This window comes from Mixophyes fleayi, chromosome 3 (assembly GCF_038048845.1).
Source record: "Mixophyes fleayi isolate aMixFle1 chromosome 3, aMixFle1.hap1, whole genome shotgun sequence".
In the NCBI taxonomy this organism is placed as follows: Eukaryota; Metazoa; Chordata; class Amphibia; order Anura; family Limnodynastidae; genus Mixophyes; species Mixophyes fleayi.
In genome coordinates, this window is record NC_134404.1 from 71,634,557 (window position 1) to 71,662,501 (window position 27,945).

Here is a 27,945-nt window from a genome sequence, read left to right on the forward strand (position 1 = left end):
CTTTCTGATATTGTGATTCATACATACAAACAATGAGAACATGATTTAATATATTCGTCTGGCTGAAGCGTATGATAATTATATTGTAAACCAAATAATTTAATATAATTGTCATTTTATTAAATCATTTTTCAAAATGTCTACATACAAACAGCATAATGGCATTCACTAGTCTTCCATTCGGATATCAAAGTAGAGGAAAAAAAAGTAATGAAACCCAGAAATCAAAAAAAACAAGGTCAACATTGAGGGAAAAAAGATAAAAGGCAAGTGTGGCGAGTAAAGGGCTCACTCATTATAACTAACTGAGTGTCTAATGACGGTAACACACCCTGCGGTACTGGGAAATTGGCCCAATGCAACAGTGTTTCTAACTCCAACACATTGAGATGCCTGCAAGATTGAAAGGGTCATTATTGTACATGTGATAACTGTGGATGGAAGATGACTGATGCTGTGTTTCCATCTTCCAACCACACTAACACACCTCCATGCCACTGGTCATTGGGTGGCTGGATCTCATCCAATTTGGCCACTCACTGGTTCCCACACTGGACTATGATCTTGATGCTATGCTCTTGGAGAAGGTTTGACCATTTAAGACAGTAACCACACTCTTCCTCATTCCTCATCTTATTGCCCTGATGTATATCATCTGCATGTATTATAAATAAATCAAAGGCCATTAAAATGTGTAATAAAAGTAATTTATTATTTTTGTTCACATGGTCTATGGGACGTGTTGGTGTTGAGTCATGGGGGTAAATGTATTAACCAGCAGTTTTTGCAAGTCACAGATATTCGTCGACTTTGTACGGCAAATTTAAAACAGCAAATGCCCTGCAAAGTCCCTACAAATAATGCAGTTTCTAAGTGCTTGAGTGAAGAGTGAACTGCAAGGACAAGAGTTTAGCAAGCGTCTATTTGAAAACAAGCGTTTATTATGGTTTATTTAAAACCAACAGGGCTATTCCCTTAACCCAAAAGACCATTATTAAATAAAGTTAAACAATAACTATAAAGCTCTATAAGCTCCTCTATACATTTATTTTCTCTCAATTATAACGAGCAGGGTTATACAATGACTATTGCATTTCTTTTAGGTACAAAACATTGGCATTGTATAGCCATACTTAGTTCAGTGTTCTACATACAGTACTAAAAGTTATAAAATATAAAATATAAAAACATATCAGTTTAACATTATGGATTAGCCTTAAGCAAACAACAATGGAATTCACCTGCCATACTCACCATATAACGACAGGATTGTGAAATAAATTACATAATCAGCAGGTTGACAAGTGAATGGACATGAGTAACTCTTTCTGTGCCAGAATAAGACTGTGAGCCTAGGGGTGCCACGGTCAGTGGTTAAGCCTTATCTGAATAATCCATTCAATGCATATCCTGCCCTTGTCATTATTTAAGAAATGACATTGTCAAACCTCCAACTGCGACTGTCTTTGGAATAGTCTTGTCCAGCGTGAGGTGTCCATGAAGATGGCAGATGTGGAGTGATACATCCAGCGGCTCGGGAGGGCCCCCTTCCGAGACCAAACATCTGTACAGCTGTTATAGGATTCCATCACCACACTGTACTCACGCGCCATGCCCTGCCAGTGACCACCAGTCACATAGATGTGAGACCCGACAGAAGCCATACCTCCATTTTCATGAAGAGTATGCAGGAGCTGCACCTGAAGAGGACATGAGTAGCGTTGTGAGCTCAATATTAAGTATGTCAGTATAATTTTCCCAATTGCAAACAAAACATTACCCATCTACATGCTGTATGCCAATGCATTAGATATAAACATAACCAATATTCCAACTACACATGAGTTTAAGCCAGTGGTTCCCAAGCTGTGCGACGCAGCTCCCTGGGGTGCAGCTGTGATCTCAGGGGTGCCGCGACCAGGACCGGTGGTAAAAAAAAAGGCGGGGGACTGCTTGGTAATTATTTTGGCTTAGGGGTGCCCTAAAAACATTATGCAGACCCTAAGGGTCCCTCGAACTGAGAAAGTTTGAGACCCACTAGTTTAAGCATAAGATTTGGGTTTAGAATTTGCACAGATAACCATACTACCACTTATAAAGAGTCACTGAACAGCTGGTCCCAGCTCTTAAAATATAACTTTCACATGGGACAGAATTACACCTGCATATCTCTATTTGATTAGTGGAAGAATCCTCATTTTTTAGAAATAAAATGATATTACCAAGAAGTTACCGCAATCTCCCACAGTGAACTATAAACATAATAGGGAGTTCTGAACATGAAACAAGTGAAGTGCCTGGAGATTGGGACCTTTGGTAGTTATTTACTCTCTAGGAAATGAAGGACAGGTGGAATTATGAAAATATGCTAAAAAAAAATATGTTTATAGTGTTATAGCAAATGTAAAAGGTCATACAGATCAATATTATATAAATCCACATTCATCATTGATGAACATGAACTCAGACTTATAAATGCTAAAGTGAAAATATAATGAAAGCATTTTAAAAACAACACATTTGTATGTTCAATAAGTAGATGCTGAAATATCTACTATTTAGTGGGATTAAATAACATTTAACAAACAAATTCATAAAGCATTGTGTTTACTGTGATCTTGATGAAACAATGTCCTCTTTTTAAAGAAATGATTCAGTTCATAATTTTTTATTTATTTTGTGAATATCATGGTCTCAAAAATAGTGTAATCTGTAAACTTTCATTGTTAACATGTTTTTTAACAAAATATAGTTTTGTAAGTTTGGGCCAGGGCTGGACTGGCCATCTGGCACTTCTGGCAAATGCCAGAAGGGTCCATGGTCAGATGGGCCGGTTGGAGCAGTCAGTGCACGACACTTCCTGGTCACATGTGATCAGTACAGTCCTGAAAGGCAGCTGACGAAGAGCGGGCAGAGAAGAAGCTGAGAAGATCAGCAAACGGGGGGTGGAGAAGAGTAAAGGTGCCATACAAAAAATGGGGGGGGAGAGGAGAGAAGGTGCCACACAAAAAACAGGAGGGAAGGAGAAGAGAAAGGGTGCCACACAAAAAAACGGGGGGGAGGGAGAGAAAAGGTGCCAAACAAAAAAACAGGGGAGAGGGAGAAGAGAAAGGGTGCCACACAAAAAACAGAGGGGGGGAACAAGAGAAAAGGTCCCACACAAAAAACGGGGGGGGGGGAGAAAAGGAGAATAGGTGCCACACAAAAGACGGGATAATATGATTTGGGCCACTACTGTGTGACATAATTTCAACTGGGGGCACTATTGTGGCATAATTTCTACTGGGGGCACTATTGTGGCTTAATATAAATTGAGGGCACTATTGTGGCATAATATTTAGGGGCACTATTGTGGCATAATATCAACTGGGGCACTATTGTGGCATAATATCAACTGGGGCACTGTTGTGGCATAATATGATTTAGGGGCACTACTGTGTAGTATAATATGATTTTGGGGCACTACTGTGTGGTAAAATATGATTTTGGGGCACTACTGTGTGGTAAAATATGATTTTGGGGCACTACTGTGTGGTAAAATATGATTTTGGGGCATTACTGTGTGGTAAAATATGATTTTGGGGCACTACTGTGTGGTAAAATATGATTTTGGGGCACTACTGTGTGGAATAATATGATTTTGGGGTACTACTGTGTGGCATAATATCAATTGGGGGCATATACTCAGGCATGAGGGAAGAAGGAGAATATTAATATAATGTGGGAGGTAGACTATTAATTTAATGGTGAAGTTTAGGTGGGGGCTAATTATTTAATTTGTGCTATTTTATTTGTGGGATGATGTGGGTTAATTTTATATTAGGGCCTAACAATGTAAGATAGGGTGATTGGACCTTTAATTTAATGCTGGGGTGGTTTGGGGGCTATTAATTGAAAGTGGGGCTGTTTGGGAAAAAAATGTGAATATGAATTATTTAATGGAAGTGATGTTGCGGGAAATAGGTATATTTATTAAATGTAAATGCTATTTCATTTATTGCTGGGGTTGTTTGGAGGGAGGGAATAGGTTTTTTATCATCAGCAGCAGCAGCTATTTATATTAAATGTGAATACTAGTATTTTAATGTTGGGGCTGGAGGGAGGCCTAATTGTAAAACATGGGTTGTATTGATTAAGCACCAGGGGGTAGATGTATGAAAGTCCGATTTTTGCAAGTCGCTGGAAATCGGCGACTTTGCAGGTAAAATTTAAAGCGGTGATGGCTTGTAAAGGAAAGTTTGCCTTTACAAGCCATCGCCCCTTTCAATTTTCACTGCAAAGTCGCCGATTTCCGGCGACTTGCAGAAATCGGACTTTCATACATTAACCCCCAGGGCTGGTTGGAATTTTCTAAATTAAATGTACCCATTTTTTTTCCAAATAGGGTCTCCAACATTCCAGTATCCAGACAAGCAGCAACTGAACTAAAGACACCAGGAGCTACAGGTGGTGGAAGTAACAAGACAGGTAGGAGAGAGCAGGACAGTCTGCCAACTGTCCTGAATCTGGTGGGGAAGTCCCGAAGTTTGGTGACTGTCTCGTTTAGTGAGATTTGGGCAGACTACAAGGACAGTTGGGAGGTATGTCCTGCTTCACACTGTACTGCTTGTGAAGGCAGAGCTGCGTGCAACTAACAGTATTGCACACAGTATTGCCTGTGTATTTGTCTAACATTTGTCTAAAATGATAGCCATGTTACATAATAGGGGCTCCCTGTCTTAAATACCCCAGGCCCCCCAAGCGTTAAACCAGCTCTGGTTAGCAGGAGGGAGCGGATAGCTGCTCCAAGTCTCTGGATAGGACACAGCCTGCAGAGCAAGCCGAGGAGCTCTAGGTCTCACAAGATTTGGTAATCTTGTGAGACTAAGAGCTTCCCTGCTCACTCTACAGGAAATTCCCACCCTGATGGATGTCAGCAGCACCAGAAGCATAGATAAGTACAGTGGGCTGGGGGTGTCATAATGTGCCTCGGGGCAGGGCCATCTTAACAACATTATGGGCCCCCGGGCAAAGCAGTGCACCGGGGCCCCTAGATATAGATATAGATGTATACAGATACAGATATAGATATATAGAGATAGACATAGATAGATGTACTTGCTCAGTGACCCTTGTAGGTTTTTTTTGCAGGTTTTTTTGTTTTGCAGGATTATTTATTCTCATTAAGAGCCCTGCATATGGGGCCCCCGGGCAGCTGCCCATCGTGCCCAATGGAAAAGAAGGCCCTGCCTCGGGGGATGGCGTGATGTGGCTGGGAGGGCGTGATACATGTAATGTTTTATTTGAATGTATGTATCATTGCCCCATGTGGCCACACCCACAACACAATGTGGTCACGACTTTTTCGGTGCCGCCGCGCAGGCCCACCTCGGTTTCTTTCCTGCTGGAACTGAGGTGGGCTTGTGGACTTTAAATGCCAGGGCTGATTTTTAGTCCCAGTCCAGCCCTGCTTAAGATATGAAGTGATTTTAACTAAAAAAAATAACCTGTTGCATCTAAGGGATTTGTGTCAGAGAGTATAAAGATTGTTTTCTAAATAAGCTGACCTGGTGCCTATTTATTCCTGCATGTCAGCTGTGCACCATTATACCTGCTGCATTTGCATTACATTGGTGCTACCGTCATCAAACCTGCATGTACAGGGGCACCTGATTGCTAACTGTAACCCGCAGGATCCTGAGGTAGGAGAGACAACCCGGTAAAAGACCTAAGAATATTACAAAGCAGGACTTAATCCTTGCATACTACCACCACCCAGCCAGCTAGCAGGGATTACACTTATACATTTTTAGTGGCAATATTAATTACTGTATATACTCGAGTATAAGTCGACCCGAATATAAGTCGAGGCACCTAAATTTACCACAAAAAACTGGGAAAACTTATTGACTCGAGTATAAGCCTAGGGTGGGAAATGCAGCAGCTAATGGTAAATTTCAAAAATAAAAATAGATACCAATAAAATTACATTAATTGAGGCATCAGTAGGTTAAATGTTTTTAAATATTTATTTCAAAGAAAAACAGTAAACAGAAGAGACACATGTACTAATGTTATTATAGTAAAATGATGGAGTTGTGTTTTTCTAATTGCATCTTCGAGATATAACAACAACATACCGGTAATCCATTATATACAGTTAATGGGGGAAAATACCAACAAGACATATCACATCCCCTTGTTGAATCCTAGAGGGAGATAGGCAATGAAGTGTTAACACACAACACAAGACATTTCATTGTGTTTTATTTGCGATAATACAACCACCAATCGATGATGGTGACTGTATTCAATATACCAGGACCCCAATGCACGGCCGTAACGAGGGTGGTGCCTGCCTCCATAGCTTCAGCCCTTAAGTTCCGCTTAAGGGCTGAAGAGAAAGAGAAAGAAAATATTAACTTATAAGAGTTTGGTGAGAAAAAATCAACCTAGTGCTTGTGGTAAGTTCCGCAGTGGAACGCATGTGCGTTCCAAATGCCGAACTTCCTATCAGTGGAACGCACATGTGTTCCACTGCGGAACTTATGGCAGCAAGCACCAAACTCTTGTAAGTTAATATTTTCTTTCTCTTCAGCCCTTAAGCGGAACTTAAGGGCTGAAGCTATGGAGGCAGGCACCTCCCTCGTTATGGCCGTGCATTGTGGTACTGGAGCATCACTCGAGTATAAGCCGAGGGGGGGCTTTTCCAGCACAAAAAATGTGCTGAAAAACTCGGCTTATACTCGAGTATATACGGTAAATGCTAGTAAAGATCCAAAATTCCATTCGATACCTAAGGAGTCCCGAATGAAGAGCCAAAATAATTTTAATTTCATTGTTTTATTAACACTAACATATTACCGTTTGTGGCCACAGACTGGCAATAAGCATTGTTACAAAAACCCAGCTGAGCAATTTGTTGAAACAGGTCTATTTTTCAATTCATTTGATGTTTTCCTGGGACTCTTGCTGGTAGAATCAATAGAGTATTGTGACAAAAGCTACAGACTATAAAACATACTCCCTTTAAAACCTGTCACCATGACTCCTAATCATTCACATGACGGTGCTCACCTTCTTCCACAGATTGACCTCTGGAAGATACATGAAGACTTTCTTGGTGTTGTCAGCGATCAGATACACAGCTCCTCCCAGGGTACAACAGCGAGGAGAGGACAAGTACTTTGGGATGAATGGAGATGCGATGACACACCAGCTATCTGTAGAACATGAGAAGACGTGAGCTCTTCCTTCCTATGCTTAACCTCTTCATAATAACTTATTATTTATACATATATTAACAATAATAATAAACTTTTCTGTAACATAGGGCACAGAAACAATAGGTTATGTTTTATCTAATGAGTTAGACAGGATTCTGGCGTATCTCTTATGTTGTGCTTCTGGTAATACAAGATAAGCCAGTACTGGAATGAAGAGGATTTGAGATCCAGGTCTCCTCTAAAACCCCTGGGACCAACGCTCAGCATGGGAGATGATAACATTAGGACTGTTTTCTGTTCCTATTAGTAATGTGGTAGTACTTCACCATCATATATATACATGATGGAGGTATTTTAGAATGGTAAGCAGCCCATATACCCCGAAATGTACACAACAATTTATACAATTTATTTCAATATTACCTGTGAGTACCATAATAACGTCTAGGGAAAAGGAAAGAGGTGAAAGAACTGTGTGTGATTTTTCATCATTGTGCTTCTACTGGGTCAGGCACTGCAACCTTGTTTCATAGAGACATCTCAGCTTCAGTTCTACAAATGACCTAACTGTAGATTTAGTGAGAGGGTTTCTCTCTTCTGTTAAATAGAACCCATGATTATAAAAGTTTGTGCTGGCAATGCCAACAGAGTGTCTTATTCATTGTGCTCTATGGGCCTAATTCAGTGTATGGTGCCACAGGGACAAACGTTTTACATTATTTAGGTTAATTTACTTAATAAGTGTGTACCCGCTATGCTTCTTTCTAGGCGTTGCTGTGTGTAATTGTCTGGCTACTGTATTTGATGGGGTCCATATCCTGGTGCCTGGAACTAGTCCCAGAAAATCTCTCTCTGCCTATCGATACTGCAGACACTCCAGAGAATGTTCACGATGAAAACAGTAAAAACATCACATTAGAGTCTAACATACGGCAGCTTTAGAACTACCTTTATTCATAACAACTCTTTAGTTTTGCTCCTAAAATACTCTTTAGCCTAATTTATGAGACTGAGCAGACTCAGGATTATTATTACTATTATTATATTATTATAATCTAACATTGCATGTGTCACATTTGAGTCAGGGCCGTAACTAAGGCTGAGCAAGAAGGACATCCACCTACACAGCAAGCTGATGGAAGGCGAAAGGGTAATGAATATTTTAGGTTAACCTGGTTACAACTGAGCTATAGGGGTGTCAGTTTACTTTCTTGTCCCATGCTCTAAAATTTCTAGTTATGGCTCTGTGTGTTTGAAGCTTTTATTTCATTGATCAGGGTACACAAATAAATGAGCTTTCCAGCAGAAGTGCAAGTTAGAGATGAAAAATGTGTTTGGTTACAGGCATAGAGACGGGACCTGATTTCTGCTACCTTAAAGTCATTTGAGGTGAGATAAAAGGCTGTGCGTCCTCTCATAAGGCTCAGAACATCCCTCTAAATGTTCCTTCTCCGTTTCCTCATTTTATTAATTCATTCTCCAAAATTAAATCTTGTTTCAGCATGTTGGTGCAAACTAGGACTATCCAAGCACTAAGTTCATAGTCAGCAAGGAATGGCCCACTTATGTATGTCCATCCGTGTAAAACCACACGCAATTCTGCAAAACTAGTTATGTGATGGCGCTAAAGAGCGTTTGTGCTCTGGTGTTGCATTATTGGTGGTTAGTAAATGACCCTTATAACTAGTTTAAACAGGATAAAATAAGAAATATATGTTCAAGAGCTTGGGTAGAAAACCGCACTAGGGAAAATAACATAAGCACTTATTATGATAATTGCTTAATAACCCGAAGAGAAACTCTGATCGGGGGGGTGCACCCAACACTGTAACAATTAAGTATAAAGAGGGAGGAGAGAAAGAAAAGACAGTGTGGTTTGAGGCACTCCGTAGGTGCTTGATTAAAATTTAACTTTTATTAGGTATGATTAAAATGGAAAGTAGATGAGCGAAATAATAAAAATATAGTGAACTGTGATTTAAAATTGCAAAAATAGGGGGGGGGGGGGAATTTTTGCAAGGTCTCACCAGTATCCTAATACAAATACAGTAGTAAGCTGATATAGCGCTGATAATTGTATCTGTCAGATGCTAGATGTCAGATAATTCTGTTTCCTGAGATTGAGAGGACACTATGTGTTGATAATAACATAAGGATATTATGCTCCCTAGTTTACATAGTAATTTTGATATATAAAACATAAAACATCGTCAGGTAACTCAAATCTGCAGTGTATCTCACAGTGATATGTATAGTAACATAGCGGGATAAGTCGATTGAAAGACTCCCGTAGGCTAGTAAGCCAAGTTTGTATCAAGGAGAAACTCCTTGAACTCCTAACAATAATGTATGAATAAACAATGCGGAATTAATAAACTCCCACAGGCTGATAAGACAAATTATGTCACAGAGAGGCTCCCCCTGAGAGCTATATAAGAAATCCCACTGATTACTTTAAAGCCGCATCAGGCTCTGGTAAGCTTAGCGGAGGCATCAGAGGTAACAGATATTATAACCAGGAATCGCGGGGTTGTGTGAAAATTCCCTACCTAAATAAAGACTAGGGAGCGATTCCTGGCAAAGATAATAAATAGTGTCACGGAGAGACTCCCGCTGAGAGCTGTTTGAAAATCCCACTATTCACTATGAAACTGCATCAGGCTCTAGTAAGCTTAGCGGAAGCATCAGAAATGACAGATACTATGGCCAGGAATCGCGGGGTTATGTGAAATTCCCTACCTAAATATAGACTGGGGAGCGATTCCTGACAGAATTAATAAAGGACTGATGAGACAAAACGCCGACGCGCGTTTCGCTCCGTGGCTTTTTCAAGACGCCTTGAAAAAGCCACGGAGCGAAACGCGCGTCGGCGTTTTGTCTCACCAGTCCTTTATTAATTCTGTCAGGAATCGCTCCCCAGTCTATATTTAGGTAGGGAATTTCACATAACCCCGCGATTCCTGGCCATAGTATCTGTCATTTCTGATGCTTCCGCTAAGCTTACTAGAGCCTGATGCAGTTTCATAGTGAATAGTGGGATTTTCAAACAGCTCTCAGCGGGAGTCTCTCCGTGACACTATTTATTATCTTTGCCAGGAATCGCTCCCTAGTCTTTATTTAGGTAGGGAATTTTCACACAACCCCGCGATTCCTGGTTATAATATCTGTTACCTCTGATGCCTCCGCTAAGCTTACCAGAGCCTGATGCGGCTTTAAAGTAATCAGTGGGATTTCTTATATAGCTCTCAGGGGGAGCCTCTCTGTGACATAATTTGTCTTATCAGCCTGTGGGAGTTTATTAATTCCGCATTGTTTATTCATACATTATTGTTAGGAGTTCAAGGAGTTTCTCCTTGATACAAACTTGGCTTACTAGCCTACGGGAGTCTTTCAATCGACTTATCCCGCTATGTTACTATACATATCACTGTGAGATACACTGCAGATTTGAGTTACCTGACGATGTTTTATGTTTTATATATCAAAATTACTATGTAAACTAGGGAGCATAATATCCTTATGTTATTATCAACACATAGTGTCCTCTCAATCTCAGGAAACAGAATTATCTGACATCTAGCATCTGACAGATACAATTATCAGCGCTATATCAGCTTACTACTGTATTTGTATTAGGATACTGGTGAGACCTTGCAAAAATTTCCCCCCCCCCCTATTTTTGCAATTTTAAATCACAGTTCACTATATTTTTATTATTTCGCTCATCTACTTTCCATTTTAATCATACCTAATAAAAGTTAAATTTTAATCAAGCACCTACGGAGTGCCTCAAACCACACTGTCTTTTCTTTCTCTCCTCCCTCTTTATAAGAAATATATGTTGTAGTGCATAGCCCAAATATGTATAATACATGCATTAAGAAAACTTTGTGTCCATTTTTTTTAAAAAAATGTATGTCAAAGTCTGTGGGGCTCATTTATGAAGTGCAAAATGGCTAAGACGCTGTGCAAAATCTTTGTTAGTGACGCTGCACATCTTGATTTTTGCAGGTATGACTAATTTTACACAATAGCACACGGATTTGTCTGTCAAAGTGGCTTCATCTGTGGAGTAGACATTATCACAGGCCAATGAGAGCAGTTGGATGAAGAGAGGAAGCATGCAGTAGGTCAGAATATAAGCTCTGCTATGATTGGCAGACAGTTCAGGATGTAGTGAAACTGTCCAGTGACAGTGGCTGAGCTGGTGCCACTGGCTGGTTGCTACATGTCACCTGTGAATTCAGTGTATTATCTGAGGCTTAATGTAAATGTAGTGCAGGCAGTGCAATATGGACGGCAATTAAGGGGGCAGCACCCTCAGCTGCAGGACAGCGACCCCTGTAGGGTGTCTTCTGGGGCAAATGTTGTCGCCCGCAGAAAGAAAAGAATGTTGCGCATGTGGGCGCTGATGGATCAGGTATCCTGGTGATCTGCACTGGCTGCTCTAGTGGTATTTATGCCTCTGGAACAGGCCTAAACTGATGTCTGATGTGGGTTTTAAATATAGAGATAGCTACTGAGAGGAGAGTTAAGTTAATAAAAGATGGTCATTTGATACCTATAGATGGATTGTAGCATTGAAGGGTCAGTGCATTGTATTTTATAGCACAGGAACCAACCAAATACAGCTTCCCACTGCACCCGACAGCAGCAAAGTTGCTGACATACTTCTGGGCGGAGCTTACTGGGGACCATGTTCCACTGTAAGGGTCATAGCACTCCACCTCTACTACTTCCTGCAGGGTTCCTATGAAGAAAGGGAGCATCAATAACTATTGGTGTTAAAATTATGTTAGTCAATGTAACAGCTGAAGAAATGCTGATGGTTATACAAGAAATATGTGTTAGATATGTATTGTGAAATCTGACCTCCTATAACATATATCTCCCCATTCAAAGATGCACTAGCATGATTGGTTCGTGGATTAATCATAGGAGATAATAGTTTCCATATCCCTTCATTCAGGGCAAAGCTCCATCCTTGACGTGTGGACCAAGAATCATCTCGAGAACCACGAGAGCCACCTAGGAAATAGTAAGAGGAAAATGTTGAATTTCCTATCTAAAAGCCATAGAAATATATATATGACAGCTGTCATCCAGCCATCTATCTTAATGAGTTCTTGTCAATATGTGGAATGGTTTTGATTTTTTGTTTAGGTGCATTTAACTGAGATTGTATTACTTATAGTATTTATTCTTGAGATGTAAAAGATGAAGAGGGTGGAGCTAGAAGAACCTGTAGCCAAATCAGTATCAGAACATTAGCATGTCACCAGCAGCGCAAAGTATTTCAGCTCACCTAACTCATGACTGTCCATGTGTAGAGGAGTTTCAAATGGGAGGGGTTAAGCCAACATGAATCAACCTCAGAATATAAAAATAAGTAGCAGCATAGTGATATCAGGTTCTGATGTGGGAACATAGTGATTTCAAACACACTTCTTTATTAAATAATTCATACATCCAATTTGTTTAAAAAAATACTATCTCTCCATATGTTTTACTTCACACTATGTACAGTAAGCCATATCAGTAATATTATTAATATACAAGTCATATTTAGTCATTATCTAGTAAATTTACCTATTGCATTTATCCCCAAATTGTCACCACAAATTTTTTTTGTATTCTTACTTTCATTTGAAAGCCTAAGAGCCATTTCAAGAATTTCACATACATCTTTGGAAGTCGTATACCAAATGCAAAGCCCACTCAACAAAACACACCTGGGGTTTTGTGTATCTTTGTGCCTATATGATCCATCCAGCTCACTACAAAGGTCTCTATGTTTCTGGATGAGATAGGATCTAGGAAAACTCTGTGAAAGATTTAAGTCATTGGAATGACAATTTCTGGGCTCACTTCTACACTGCAAGGAACACCCCAAAAATGCACATTGTTCACCCTTTTATCTCGTTTAAAAAAAAAAATGACACTATACAAATTTAAAAGATAAAGACAAAAAGATGTATGTCCTGAGATCAATTCAACGGAGGTGTATGCAAAAATCCTTATATAAATCAGCAGCTGTATTAGACAGAGGGATGATGCCAAACTCACTTAAAATTGGAAAATCCTTGCAAACATCTAACAACGCTAAATAATTAAAAAATCCAAACCATTGATAGATTAACTATAAATTCACCCTCCCTATGGCAGAACACAGAACACATCATTTAAGTCATTCACCGTGTCTGTTTATCCATGCTAAGCTGTGTTTACTTTAGTCCTTGTCAGGAGCGAATGGCGACAGATGGAGGTAGAACTATACCGCTTTTAAGGAAACTTATAACCAATGGATGTTTTTATCAAGACCTACGGGAGTGCCATCAGTGGACAGTGAGTTTATTTTAACTGTGACTGGTCTCAACTTACTCAAGAGTGTCGTATCTGTTTTATATATGCACTGAGTTTTATATATGCTATTGTATAAGAGTAATACATTTCTTGTTTTGGATTTAACTGTTCCCGGTTTATTCATTTGACTGCTGCCATAGGGAGAGTGATTTTATAGTTAATCTATCATGCTTTGCATTTTTTAATTATTTAGCGCTGTTACATGTCTGCAAGGATTTACTATGCAAAATTAAATTACGTTTATCGACTGCTTTGCATAACAAGACGCACGTGTGCACCTACTCTTGACTTAACAAGGAACTGTTCTAATCTGCTGATGCACACTGGTCCTCTGCAATTGCTGCTATGTTTCTCCACTAAATGCACTTTGGTGGTAATTAAGTGGTATCTGCACAGATTGAGGCCCACAAAAGGATTTGCTCTGCACATTAGCCATTGTGCACTTTGCAAATGACCTCTACTGTCTAAACCAGGCCTGGCCAACCTGTGGCTCTCCAGGTGTTGCAAAACTACAAGCCCCAGCATGCTTTGCCAGTAGATAGCCAGGTATGCTGGGACTTGTAGTTTCACAACACCTGGAGAGCCACAGGTTGACCAGGCCTGGTCTATACTGACAAATCTAATATCATAAGATGCAATGAAGCGGAAATACAGTGGGGCATATTAAATAATATAATGTGATGTTCTGTAACTCACAGTAACCAATCAGTTAGCTTTGGTTTTCTAAACTGTGGTAGAAAAATAACAGCTATAATGTGATAAGTTGCTGTGGGCTACAGCACATTTCTACAACAGTGAATTAGATGCACAGGTGAAATGGGACTATCATTCATAAAAACACATCACATCACTCATAAAACAACTAAAGGCAATCTCTGCTGCCCTTGTCCTGTGTCCTACTCACCTGTAACATAGACATCATTGTTCAGCGAAGTGACAGAGAATCCCCATTTATTATAATCCGGGAAATCTGGAAGCGCCATCCACATTTCTGCCATAGAATTAAGAGCATGTCAGAAAAGAAAAAATAATATGACCATCTGCTGTATTTAATCCCCCTTATTTCATGTCATTTTCTGCTTTTGGGTCTAATATATTTAATATAGTTTCTAATATTTATTATCATTTACATAGCTACCTGAAGATCTTTTAATCTAAATGATACCTGTACCCACTAAGGGTATTTATCAGCTGGTTTGTGCTGTATGATATTTGTATTTTAGTATAGTAAGTTGTATCATTTGTTTCATTGTGTACAGAAGTTTGTCAGTATATAAGTTATGTTTAATTTCCAAGCACCCAGCACAAGAAGCTAATGGTGTTCAGTGTTTAATGTCCTGGTGGCATCAATAACATGATGTGGCTGGGGGGTGAGAGACCTTCCTCACAGTTCCAATGGTTAGATACACTATAACTGAGAGATAAATGATACATAGCAGGTAATTACTGTGATACAATAAATGACCCAGAGGCGGAGCTAGCGAGCTGTAGGCCCCGATGCAGGGAGGAGGGAACCGGGGCCCACAAGCCTCTGCATCTGCCATACAGCGGGCCCCAGTATCTCTGTGGGTCCCGGTTCCCTCCTCCCTGCACCGGGGCCCATGGAGATACTGGGGCCTGCTGCCATACAGCAGGTCCCAGTATCTCCATGGGCCCCGATGCAGGGAGGAGGGAACCGGGGCCCACCAGCCTCTGCATCTGCCATACAGCAGGTCCCAGTATCTCCATGGGCCCCGGTGCAGGGAGGAGGGAACCGGGGCCCACCAGCCCTCTGCATCTGCCATGCAGCAGGCCCCAGTATCTCCATGGGCCCCGGTTCATGACACCTGCCGCACTAATGGTAGTTCTGACACTGACCCAGAGGGTTTAAGGGGGATTCAGACTTTAAATAGATTTTACTTACTAGTTTTGGGATTATAATATGCAAAGTTTGGTGATGTCCTAGGCGGTGTATCATCTTCTTCATCTTCATCTTCATCTTCTTCTTCCTCCAACACCTTTCCGCCTACCACTACCAGTACTTGTTGGAGAGATACTGGTGTCTGCCCAGTACAGCCCTTGGTCATCTGGAGGTGCAGAAAAAGAACCCTGGATAAAACCTTAGTTCCTGCCATCGCTAAACCCAAATCTTCTCCCACTTATCTTCTTCCCCCAAATCTTCTCCCACTTATATTATTATTATTTAATATTACAACCATTGTTTTCAGTTTGCCTATAATCCTGTCCATCCATTGAATGATACAGCTATGATTGCCAGTGTGAACACAGACAACAAAAGGGTCATAGTGGTGAGAGGCGACACACATTTGAAAGGTGACAGGTGTGGGAAATGTGACACGAGGTGTAACTGATAACTCAGAGTGTGTGAGAGGAGATACAGGTGGAGAGATTTGTGAGGAGTCTGATGATAGCCCTGACAGGTGATATGGGTTACACAAGTAGCACCGCTGAGCTAGTAGAGGTGATCCAGGTAAAAGGACAGTTCTGGTGTGAGAGCTGACACTGATGTCAGATGGCTACAACACTGCACAAGTTCATCAGGTTAACACACCAGTGAAAGGTGACACAGATGTGAGAGGTTATAAGGGTTAAGAGTTACAGAAAACTCCTCTGAGAGTGAAAATTGAGACCAGAAAATAACCCAAGCTAGAAGCAAGCAGGCGATATGTGATAAACCAGGCACAAATATCCAGGTCGATTTGGATATAGGAGCCACCTGTGAGCTGTATGTCCGATGTTTGCTATATCACAGAATTAATAAGCTATTTCTCAAAATTGGCAAAGCCAAACATTAATACACCCAGTAAAAATACAGAACAATTTAAATGCTGTAGATGTTTGGATTCTTAAAAATATATGGGGCCTGATTCATTAAGAACGTTCTTTGTTTTGTGTAAAATCTCACTGCGCATGCTCAGAACCAGAGTATACGTCGGAGAACGCAGCAATGTCCAATACATCTTCAAGCGCAAAGGACCTTACTACAGCCTACGATTTCATGGGCGGATCAGAGAGTGGTCTGATACACGTAGTCAATGTACAGTAAGAGTGTGCAAAGCTCCAGAGTAATATCCAATTCCAGCTTTGGGCAACTCTAAGGTACGTGATTTTCTGCCATATCACTTGTACCAGCTACAGGTCAGGTGTAAGTGCCGAGTGATAGGGATGACAGTTGCGTATGTCTGACAGAACATGTATTTGTAATCAGAAGCAACTGTAAAAATGCATTTAAAACACCCTAATAAGTGTATTTTATGGAGGGGAAATGGAATTGAATAGTTTTTTTTCTGTGTGTTCTTTTGTGACTTTATATATGTATTGGACGCATCCTGTAGTATATTGTCTGTTAGAGCAGAGCAGACCTAAACCTGTATTCAGCAATATCTTTACATCCGCACCTTGTTGAATACGGAGTATGCCCGATGTACGTGCGTTTTTTTTAAAAGCACACATCACATCCATTTGGGTTTGTTAATGAATCAGGCCCATGGAATTTTGCCAACGTTCTAAATAATTGCTGGTAAAAGCAATATTGCATAGCAACTGCATGTTGTTGCCTTGACAATGGACCTAATTTGAGCATGTCCAGGAATGGGTGTCTGAGTAAAATGCAGAAAATACTTGGTACAGCTTTTCTGGGCATGTTTTTCAGATGATGCGGCACCAGTTAGGATGAAGAGAGCCACACACTTTATCCAGTACTTATTTATTAGAGACTCGCAGGTTGTGGACTATTTTAAGGAGAAATGAATATACACTGTAAAATTACCAAGTGTTTTTGAGAAATAGTGAAGTGAAATCATCAACTATACAATGAGAATCATGTAATTGCTCCTGGCTACTGGATATATATCTGTGTGCGTGTGGGGCTGACCATTAAACGCTAGTCGTTACTAAATTAACCATTGGATAGTACTGTGTGTGTGGTCTTTGTTCCAATTATAAGGGTGTATGAATCATGTCTAATTGTCACTGCTATTAAAAGAAAACATCAGCAGGCCTGGCTTTTATTGCATCCAGAACAGGTGAAGCCTGGTGTGCCCCATGGTGGATTGTGCATCTCAGTACAGTACCTGCCCAAGGTTCCTGGTAATCAGTGCTCGGCATGTCTCTGATTCACTAATCAACGGCTCAGCATCCATTAGCTCTTGCAGGTCATGATCAGTCAAGCTTGATAGTCTGGCCATGCTCAGCAACTCTGGGAGGTACGGAGCTCTGCTCTCTTTTTCCTGCCTCACCCACTGAAGAACTGCTTTTGCCCGGCTCTGATCTTCCCTTACTTGTAGCAGTGGATCACCCAAGTAACGAAGTAGATGCTCATGTGGCAAAAGTAGGAACTCTTCCTCTTGAGATACAGCCTCAAAGTTCTCCTGTAGGAAAGACCAGGCCTTTGCAGTAACCTCAGGGCAGCCATGTCTTTCACCAAATTCCCAGATGCCCAGGCAATTGGTGGCATCCATCTGCTGCTGCAAATATCGAATACACACCTTGCGCACAGCAGGGAAATTCAACTGATTTGAGACACGAATCAGTCCCTCTACATTTACCTGGTTAATGGTGAGACGGCCAGTGTAACAGAAATTAATTAAGGTCTCCATAAGTTCGGCATCAACCTCTTTGATCTCCACATGAGCAGAGATGCTTTCCTGGAAGTTTCCTGTAAACATGGCATGGAAATACTGGCTGCAGAGAGCCAGCACTGCACGATGGCATGGGAACTCTCGTCCTTGGACTATCAGTGTAACATCTGAGAGCTGGGGGTTAAAACGCAGAGACTGCAGACCTGCTAGAATAGAGTCTGAGTGAGAGGGGAGACAGAATTCCAGGTCATCGATGTTCCTCACCATGCTTTCCTCTGAGGAGCCTCTACAGGAGACCAAACATGGATTGGAAATTCTGCAAACAAATGAAAAGAACAAAGGAATAGAATAAAGAATATTGAGCACTGTAAATTGCACAATAACACAAATTTCCTATATGGCTTTTATTAACAACCTGGACACATTTACAGTATAAACACTCCCAGGTCATGTGTAAATGCAAGTATTAATAGAAAACATACAAAATAAACATCATATGAAAATGTTTTTTTCTGCTCAATACAATAACTTTATGAAATAGGGCACTCTGACCAGTCTGTGGCTACACAGCAAGCTGCAGAGCACTGTGTGTTCTGACACCTGTCTATCATAGACGGCATTAACTTTTTCAGCAATTTGTGCTACAGTAGCTCTTCTGTGGGATTGGACAAGACAGGCTAGCCTTCGTTCCCTGCATGTATCAATGAGCTATGGGTGCCAATGACAATTCACCTGTTATCCTTCCTTTGACCACTTTTGGCAGGTATTAACCACTGCATACCAGGAACACCAACAAGACCTGCCGTTTCGAAGATTCTCTTCCCCAGCCATCACAATTTGACCCTTGTCAGAGACACTCAGATCCTTACACTTGCCCATTTTTCCTGCTTCCAACACATCCACTTCAAGAACTGACTGTTCCCTTATTGCCTAATATATCCCACCCCTTGACTGGTGCAATTGTAACAAGATAATCAATGTTGTTCACTCCACTTGTCAGTAATTTTAATGTTGTGGCTGATCGGTGTATACATTAAGGGGCGTATTCAATTGTTTGCCGTGACCGCCGAAAAACGAGCGCTCAGGGAGCTGCGAGCTGAAATTGAGCGAGTAATTACCGTATAAAAGGTAATAGTTTTAACGCGCTCGTTTTTCAGCGGTCACGGCAGACAATTGAATACGCCCCTAAGTGTTATCTACAGATTAGTAGCACGTTTATGCCTTTTATGGATTTTAAAGAAAAAATAACAATGATCAGTAGTGATTGGTATTACCGTATGTGAAAATTCTTACGCCTTTTCAATGGCCAGGATATCTAGCTCATACAGTATATGGGACATGGCAAAAAAGGAGGTAAAGTACTCCCCTATGTAGAGAAATGCTGCTTAGCGACATTAGGAAGATGAATTACTAATGAAAAGAGCGGAGCCTTTATGTTGTGAATCTCTCAGGGCATTACGTCTTCTCACAGTTACCTGTGCTGTGTGTGTGATGTTTTGTGTGCCCATAATACTGTTTCAGTTAATGAGCAGAACATTCTAATTAAACTTTTATGACTTCTATTCATCACAGCTCTGCATTTCGAAGCTGTGTGTAATTAGTATACAGTATTTCATTTGCCTTCCTTTTAGTTTCATAGCCAGTGCATACACCTTAATGTGTAGCTTAGAGATAGTGACAGCCTACTATTCATCTGTTTATGAGTTTATGTAAGAAGGCCTCAGTAAGATGATCCCAGTATTGGTTTATTTCTGTATGTGAGCTTTAAATTATCCTGTATTATTTTTATGATGGTCACTGTAAGATGTATAATAAAAACAAATGTGCAGAAAAAAAAGTTTATCCAGAATTAAATGCGAATTTGCCTTACTAAACAGTTTTATGGTAAATTACTGGTATATGAAGGCAAGTTTGTATAGGTTGGTTGTCAAATTTTCATATTCTTCTATACTACAATTTTGTGTTCACTTTGCAGTCATAATTCTGAATATAGTCAGTAATCAACAGTGCCACCGACATGTTCATTATGTACAAAGTGAATTTATTTAAGTTTGCAAAAAGTAAACAAAATTTTTTATTGTGTGATGAAATGTACGTAATTGACTTTCTTTTATCAGTCCGAACCAAATTTGTCCTTGAAGCTGAGTTTGAGTGCTAAAAAGTTACAAACTAAACATTTTTATATATCACACTTATTAGTGTTCTTTTTAGACACTTAAAATAGGCACAATTCATAAAGAAAATGGACAGGTGTCTTCTTTTTTTTGCTATATGATAAAGAAATAAATATAGATTAAAACAAAAAAATTTACGTTCAACTTAACATGAGCCCCTCTCAGAGCACTTAATCCCAAATATTGGAAATCCTGTATTTAAATGTATCTCTTAACCAAACGTTGCACATTTATAGCCATCCGGGTTCCCTGGGTAGAATGTACATGATCACAAGCTTACCAGGACTTGGTGACATAGTTCAACACGACCTGCCAGGATTGGACTTTTCACGCCCATTCCCCAATGCCCTCCTTCCTTCTGCTCTTATCTAATCATCCCTCTGATTTGTTCTCCTACCTCGTCCGTTTTATCTGAGGCTTAATGAGCAACTACCTCTATAAAATTACAGGTCATACCCCTATAACGCACACACAGAGGTAGATAACCAACTCCTTTGTCACATGATAGATTCAGCAGCAGCCAGTTATTCAGCTGAAACCAATTTGGAAAATTGAGAAACTGAATATGTTTTTGACACTTGAGTCCATTTATTTTTACATCTTAACCTGTTAGATCTCCTTCCAATGTTTGTCAATACTTGAGAAACATTAGTAGACTCTTTCCTGGCCCTTTTGAACTCTGATTTTAATTTTTTTTTCTGGTAACATGGGGTTCTTCAGCTGTCAATTTTATTTTTGAAAACTTAAAATAAGGAATCTTTAAAAAATAAAAAATGTATATTGTATTATGTAAATTCCACTTTTGTACCTGTTGCAGCAAGTGGTTTCTTCTTTTGTTACAGGCTTGATTGGCAAAAAATCTGCCAATTGTGCAGTTGCTAAAAACTGGAAATCATAAAGTGTTATTCACCTGCATATAGTATAAAATTAAACATTTAATAATAATATTATTTATTTAAATTGAAAAGTGATATAGAATTGTTTTTTTTAGAATGAGCAAAGTGTGGTTTAAAGATTTACAAAAATATTGACAATTTAAAAATGTATGTATAGTGAGCACGAGAAAACAATATATTTTTAAATTTAATGTTTCTTTCTAGACAACTTTTTTCATCCCATTTTAAATATTTTGCCACATACTACATGCCATAAGCATAATGTTTGAGCATTTTAATGGCTTTATATATAACTATAACAGAAGAGAGTGACAGAACTATCACTACTACTGGGGCTACTACGGTCTTCAGAGCATGCACTGGGGGCTACGGGAGGGTGGACTGGCGATGGCGGGCCTTCCCCCAAATTTATTCTATGGGGCACAACAATAACGTGTTAATTTGTTGATGGAAGGTAATTCCTGGTTTGTACCAGGTTAGTTGTTCGTTTATCGCCGTATTTCAATGCCATTTCCATAGCTTGAGATAAACTACATGACACCTTGCAGCTCCCACTGTACACGCACTTCACCAAACTGCAGTGATGAATGCTAGGGGAGAGGTTCCTGACACCATCAAGGCTCAGTCTACCACCTCAGACCTTTTATGACATGCTTGTGATCCATAATAGGATATAATCCATTGAACAAAATTGTTTTAATGTTGTTAATGGTAAATGGCGAAGCCTAGTAAAGTTCAATAGTTCAGTGCCATTGTTATAAGTTCCACTTCTCTTTAGATATAATGCAGCTGGTCCATTAAAATGTACAAATACACGTGAAACAAATGGACATCTTTGTTGTCAGACTGCTAAACAATATAAGTCTAGTACAAATCTACTACAATTAGAAAACATATCAGCCAGAATAGGACATCGTGGACAGGTGAGATGAATGTACTGAATCGTGGAATCCGTAGTGTACAGACATTCCACCAATGGAATTTATCCATACAGTTCTATACATCATTTCCATAGATGACAACTGTTCCTAGTTTCCAAGGACAGTCCTAGGTTTCAAAACATTGACCATGGAGAGTTACGTTCCTAGAAATGGCAGTAGTGTATGACTGAACTTCATAATTGCAGACAAAATCATTACATTACTACCAAGTTCAAAAACATAAGGTGAGTATTGTAGGGCATGAATTTCCACCAAGAAAGCATCATATGTAATGTGTTTGGATGTACCTGCCCAATAGCTGTGTCCCTAGAAATTGATTTTAATTCTTGCCAACCATGCAAGTCTCAAAAGGGCAACATTTGGGAGGTATGAATAGTTATATCTAAGGATGAATTTTATGGTGCTGCTGGGATCAGCAACAGTCGGCAGCAAACCTGCTATTCAGATCCAGTGGCCAATACTAGTAATATCTATCAGGGAAACTGTGCCTCCTATGTGGATGCAGCTACGGATATGACACATCACTCAGTCAAGGACAGTAGACCATCTCTTTTAAAAGTATTTGATAATAATGTGACAACCATTCCTGCTAGAATATATCATTAAACCACTAAAAAATACTTGTAAGGAATGTAATGACAACTTATTACACTATCATGACCAGAAAACATTTGTTATATTATTGTCTTGAGAGCACTTTAAGTAGTTCCCTTCTCAAAGTCAGGACTGTTTCTGTGGCTTTGATGGTAACAATACTTTTTAAACCTATCCCGGAGGACAGGTCATGTGACAAGTGTAGGAGAGGCCCCAACCCTAAAATAAAAAAATGAAATTCACGGCATTCAATATTGGGGGGCAGGGCTTAATGGCGCAATCACATCATTAAGCCCGGTCCCCATAAGTGTCCAGGAGCTTCCGTTTATCAATCATTCTGAACCCTGTCAGTTTCTGCTCTATCAATCTGAGGGGTCTATTTACCAATGACCGCATAATATGAATGAAACTTTTCAATCCTCATCGCATAGATGCGGATTGAAAAGTTTCTCATATGTATTAAAAAATCAACACAGGAACAGCCGTTCCGAAAAACGGCTGCTCCTGTGAAGATTAACACTTACCTGTCACTGAAGTCTTCTCTTCTCCTCCCTCTGCGGTGCTGCTCGCCCCTCTTTCAATCCCTGTGCGCATGCGCCGACCAGTAAACTCGGGCATGCGCACAGAGATCCCTGTCTGATGGAACCTGAGGCAAGTGTGGAGGGATCACATGATCCCTCCACACATGCGCTGTGCAGCCCTGCTCGTCAGAGCAGCGCTGTTTTCAGTGAAACTTTTCAATTATGGTAATGTACGCCAGCTTCAGATGGCGCCAGCTTCAGATGGCGTACATTACCATGATTGAAAAGTAAGTATCAGTCATTGATACATAGCGTTACTGAGCACTTCCCATACACTGTTATGGGGAGTGCTCAGTAAACCGATGAGAGAAGCAAAGCAGCAGATATCTGAGATATCTGCTGCGATGCTGCAATAATACATAGTAATTTAGTGGTAAGTCCCCGAAAACTGCTGTTTTCGGGGATTTACCTCTAAATTAGAGGGGAGAGATCTTTGATAAATAGGCCCCTTATAGACAATGACCCAGACATATTCAAGTTGCAGTTCTGCTAGTATAGAGCAGTAACACTATGTGTGCTTCTCATGTATCTATCTCCACTGTTATAAATGCCAGGGTGTTATTAGCCCTTGCAGCAGCTGCGTGGCACTGAGCGCTGCCACTCAGCTTACTGTCTATTAGTATAAGGTTTGATATATTTTATATTTGTCAGTATTAAACCATCTCTTGTCCTACTTAATGATTTCATTTATTTATGTGCTTTATTATATATGTACCGTTTACCTAACTCTGATACTGCGATCTCACCTCTTTAACCTTATAAATGTCTTACAAAAAATGTATTGATTAAAAAAGAATGACAGAAAGTCACAGATCATGCAGCCAGTGCATCAAATAACATCAATCAGCTCAGTCTTAGAAACAGCCGTGATTAATAATTCATACTGTGAATGGAGAGACAAACCGGTAATCTAATACAACAATGTTTCATGATACATTTAATAATTTTTGTACTATGCAAAGGAAATGAAGCTTGACACAAAGGCTCGGCAGAGTGATGTCCACTCAAAGTCATTCATACCGTGTCAGGCTTAATCTGTAATGATAAGTGACTGCTAAATGAAGTTCCAAAATAAGAGTGGTGTTTCCTGTACACCAGATATAGAGCAGCGTTAGTGCTCATTCTAGGAGGGTAGAGATGGGTATTATGGGGCCTATCTCTTCAATAATAAGGCTGATTTGTTATTGCCACAATAAAAAATCGCTGATCACTGCAATTTAACCTGAAAATTATAGCTGTTGTAATACACTGTCGCCCCGGTGATACTGGACCACAGCAGTAAGGGTTAACGTACCTCTTTGCCGGACCAGTGTCTGCAGATGCGGGGAACTGAAAGTGCAGATTTGTTAAAAAAAAAAATGTTTTAAATAAACCCAGATAAAAATGATTAAAAATATATACATTTAAACTCCTTTACACATTCCCCCCTTAAACCTATTACCGTTAATACAGTAATTAACACCCATTTCTGCTTGCGGTGGTGAAATTACCATATTAATGATAATAATGCACACTATTACCGAAATATAATAGTGCGCAGGCCGCGTTCATTTTTACACTAATGTGGCCAATTGAATTCCCCCCCCAAAAAAATAACACGTTTAGTGGTAATAATCTGTTATTGCTATCCTGAGATGTCAATAACATAATAGAACAGGTATCACTGACAGGCTTCACCCTTTCCCATGGGCAGAACTTTTTTCTTTGTACAACTTTTCCAAACACTGCCCCAATATATATATATTTGTAGTGCTTGTCATGTTGAATTAAACAAAGGGTCTCTTATGTCTGAGTCACTTTGTTAAAGATTTTGCATTGTTAATATATTTTCTTCCCTTTCAGTCTATTCTCACTGATGCTATTGTCAATAAAAAAGGTTTTCTGTGCAGAATAATTAATACCCATATAATCAAAAATAAAAGGCATAATTATAAATATATGTTTTCCTTAAAGGGGATCTGCCACCTTTTATTTTGCCTCTTTTCTTTATTTAATGCATATTTTGGGACTCAACCCTAAATTGCAGTGTAAAAATAAAGCTGTCTAGTATTGGAGTGCTGCATACAGAAGCAGCGGGCATTTCCCTGTATTTGCACCATTCGCATTACAACATGGTTTGTCCAGGAGCAAATTTGTTCCTTGTTCTGCTTTGCTCCTAACTCTACACGAGACCCTCTGTGTCTACCTGTAGGAATGCAGTGTACTGATGTCTTAAATAAATACTCTTGTAAACAGACGTTTATAGATGAAGATGACACAGTCTTCCCTCTCATAACCTACCTGTGGCTTTTCTATATGTCAGACACAATAAATGTTTTGTTATGTGGTTCCTTGACAACACAAAAACTAGGGGGGGGGGGGGTCTATTATCTAATAATCAGTGATAAGGCTAATTTTCTATGCATGATTATCGTGGTGATCAGGTGCGGGCTGGGAGACTTCAGCCCGGGGGGCACACAGGCGGCCGCATCTCATTACACGGGATGCGGCCCATGTCATGGGATGCGGGCGCCTGTGCGCTGACGCGGCCGCATCTGATCAGCTAAAAATCCTTAGAAATAACATCGGGGGCGGCCGGCCGGCACTAAAAGCAGAGAGTCTGAGCGGCCCGGGGGGGCGATGCCCCCCTGCCCCCCGGCCCAGCCCGCCCCTGGTGGTGATAGAAAATGACCTATTTCAACAATCTATCAGCACTACTCAGCTTCCTCACTAATACAGGCCCGGAGCAGTAAGAGTTAACTAGCTGCTTTGCCAGGCCAGTCTGAGAGAACATGCACACGTGAGACCCGGCAAGCAGCTATACACATGACTTGGGCTTTCAATTCCACTTCGTGGACACAAAAACATGATGTTAAACATACTGAACCCTGGAGGTCATTTATGAAGGCTACCCAATGAGCAGTGCCCTGCACACACCAAGGTACATACCTGCTCTCTTAAGGAGATGGACTTACAAGCTAGGTACGTGCCTAGGTGTGCAGAGAGGCGGAATCAACTGAAGAGGTGCACTGTGCAAAACTCCAACCAGTGGAGATGTTACCTATAGCAACCAATCAGATTCTAGCTGTCATTTTGTAGAATGTGCTCAATAAATGATAGCTAGAATCTGATTGGTTTTTAAAACCCGCCGAAAAACTCTCAGCTTGATACATTTACCCCTAGGACTGCTTTCATTAAATAAAACCTTTCAGTTTTTCTTCTAAAACACTTTTTCATTTAGCCTCATGGATTAAGTTAGTCACAATGGTGAGGAAACATCAGGAAGTATCACAACTTTATTACATGTGGCACTTTTCTATGTTTAAAGCTTTGTTCTACATTGGGCAAAGTGCAAATATAAATGTGCTTCTCTGCCACAGTGAAACTGGAGGGCGAAAGGTGACGAGACCCAATCTCCACCAGCTCAAAGCTGAAAATGGGTGTGCACCCCCTCAACAAAGCAAGGAACACCCCTAAAAAATGTGCCCTGTACACCCCTTTGTCTCAAATCAATAATCCCAAATTCAAAATAAAAAAAAAATAATTTTTGCAAAGCTTTGCTGTGATGCGCTTAACCCCATATACTGACAAGGACGCCTCCCCATCAGTTGCTGCCCTGTAAACCTATGCACTTCGGCAGCAGAACTATAGGCACATTTGTGCTATTGGGACACATATGTTGAAGAATGATAGATGTCACATAAAAAGGGTGTAATCTTCATACCAAAATGCTGCTCAGAGCATGTACAATATTAATGTAAACATGGGTAAAATAATGTCTGGAGGAAAACCTACAGGTTTGTAACCCATACAGCACAGCTGTCACAGCTCACTGTGTGACAGGTTACTTGCTTCTGATAGTCTTGCTCAAGAGTGAGAGCTCATAAACAAGGGTGTTAATATTACACCTTCATTGCGCTTTCTTAAAGCCTGGCAAATGTGTTTTACCACTGACAGTGCACACACGCTTTCTGAGGAGCGTTCGCTCGCTAAGCGTCAAGTTTAGCACAGCCGGCAGTACAATATAATGGAGCTCTATATTGGCACTCATTATGTACACAATACACTATCCTGCAGGTAGCTTTGAAAGCACACACTGAACGCTCTGTTGCAACCTTAGATAGATAAAAGGTTTTGTCTACACTTTTAACAAGCAGTGATTTCATAGGCAATTTATATGAGCCCTGAATCATACTATGTCAAAATGCTGCAAGAAATTTTTAACATTGCTAATCAAATAACCTGTCACATATGTAAGAAGTAAAACTATGCGCTAATCGCTGTGGTAACCTGCATTACACAAGAGGACAACTTGTTGTTAGCCCATTCTCTATAGACAGGGTTTCCTCAAGTACAACAATTACCCACAAGACCATTTCCACCCATAACTTACCAGAGGTAGAAGCTCAGTTCGGCTGACTGTCTGTCTTTTCAGTTCAGCTCCTCTGGCCGTTACATAGAGGAGAGTATTTCTAGAGTGTGTCTGAACTAAAGACTCACTGGGGTTATTAATAGATGGTCCACTCAATGGCAGTCAGTCCCTCACATTCCTCACCCTTCACAGCTGCCCCCTCCTTAGATTTTTAAAGTTGAACACACAAATACTTCTAGGTATCAAGATGGTCCCAGGGT

General features: G+C 40.3%; 1 protein-coding gene across 1 annotated transcript; it reads right to left on the reverse strand.

The window, feature by feature from the left end:
- Positions 1-104: 104 nt before the first annotated feature.
- Positions 105-27,808, reverse strand: KLHL30 (kelch like family member 30). The gene is made up of 8 exons (XM_075201721.1): positions 27,707-27,808; positions 17,642-18,464; positions 15,472-15,634; positions 14,473-14,559; positions 12,078-12,233; positions 11,767-11,955; positions 7,057-7,202; positions 105-1,700 (listed from the first exon to the last, which is right to left on the reverse strand). Exons 2-8 carry the CDS (start codon positions 18,413-18,415, stop codon positions 1,443-1,445), a joined length of 1,773 nt encoding a protein of 590 aa, XP_075057822.1. The 5' UTR covers positions 18,416-18,464; positions 27,707-27,808; the 3' UTR covers positions 105-1,442.
- Between the last annotated feature and the right edge of the window lie 137 nt (positions 27,809-27,945).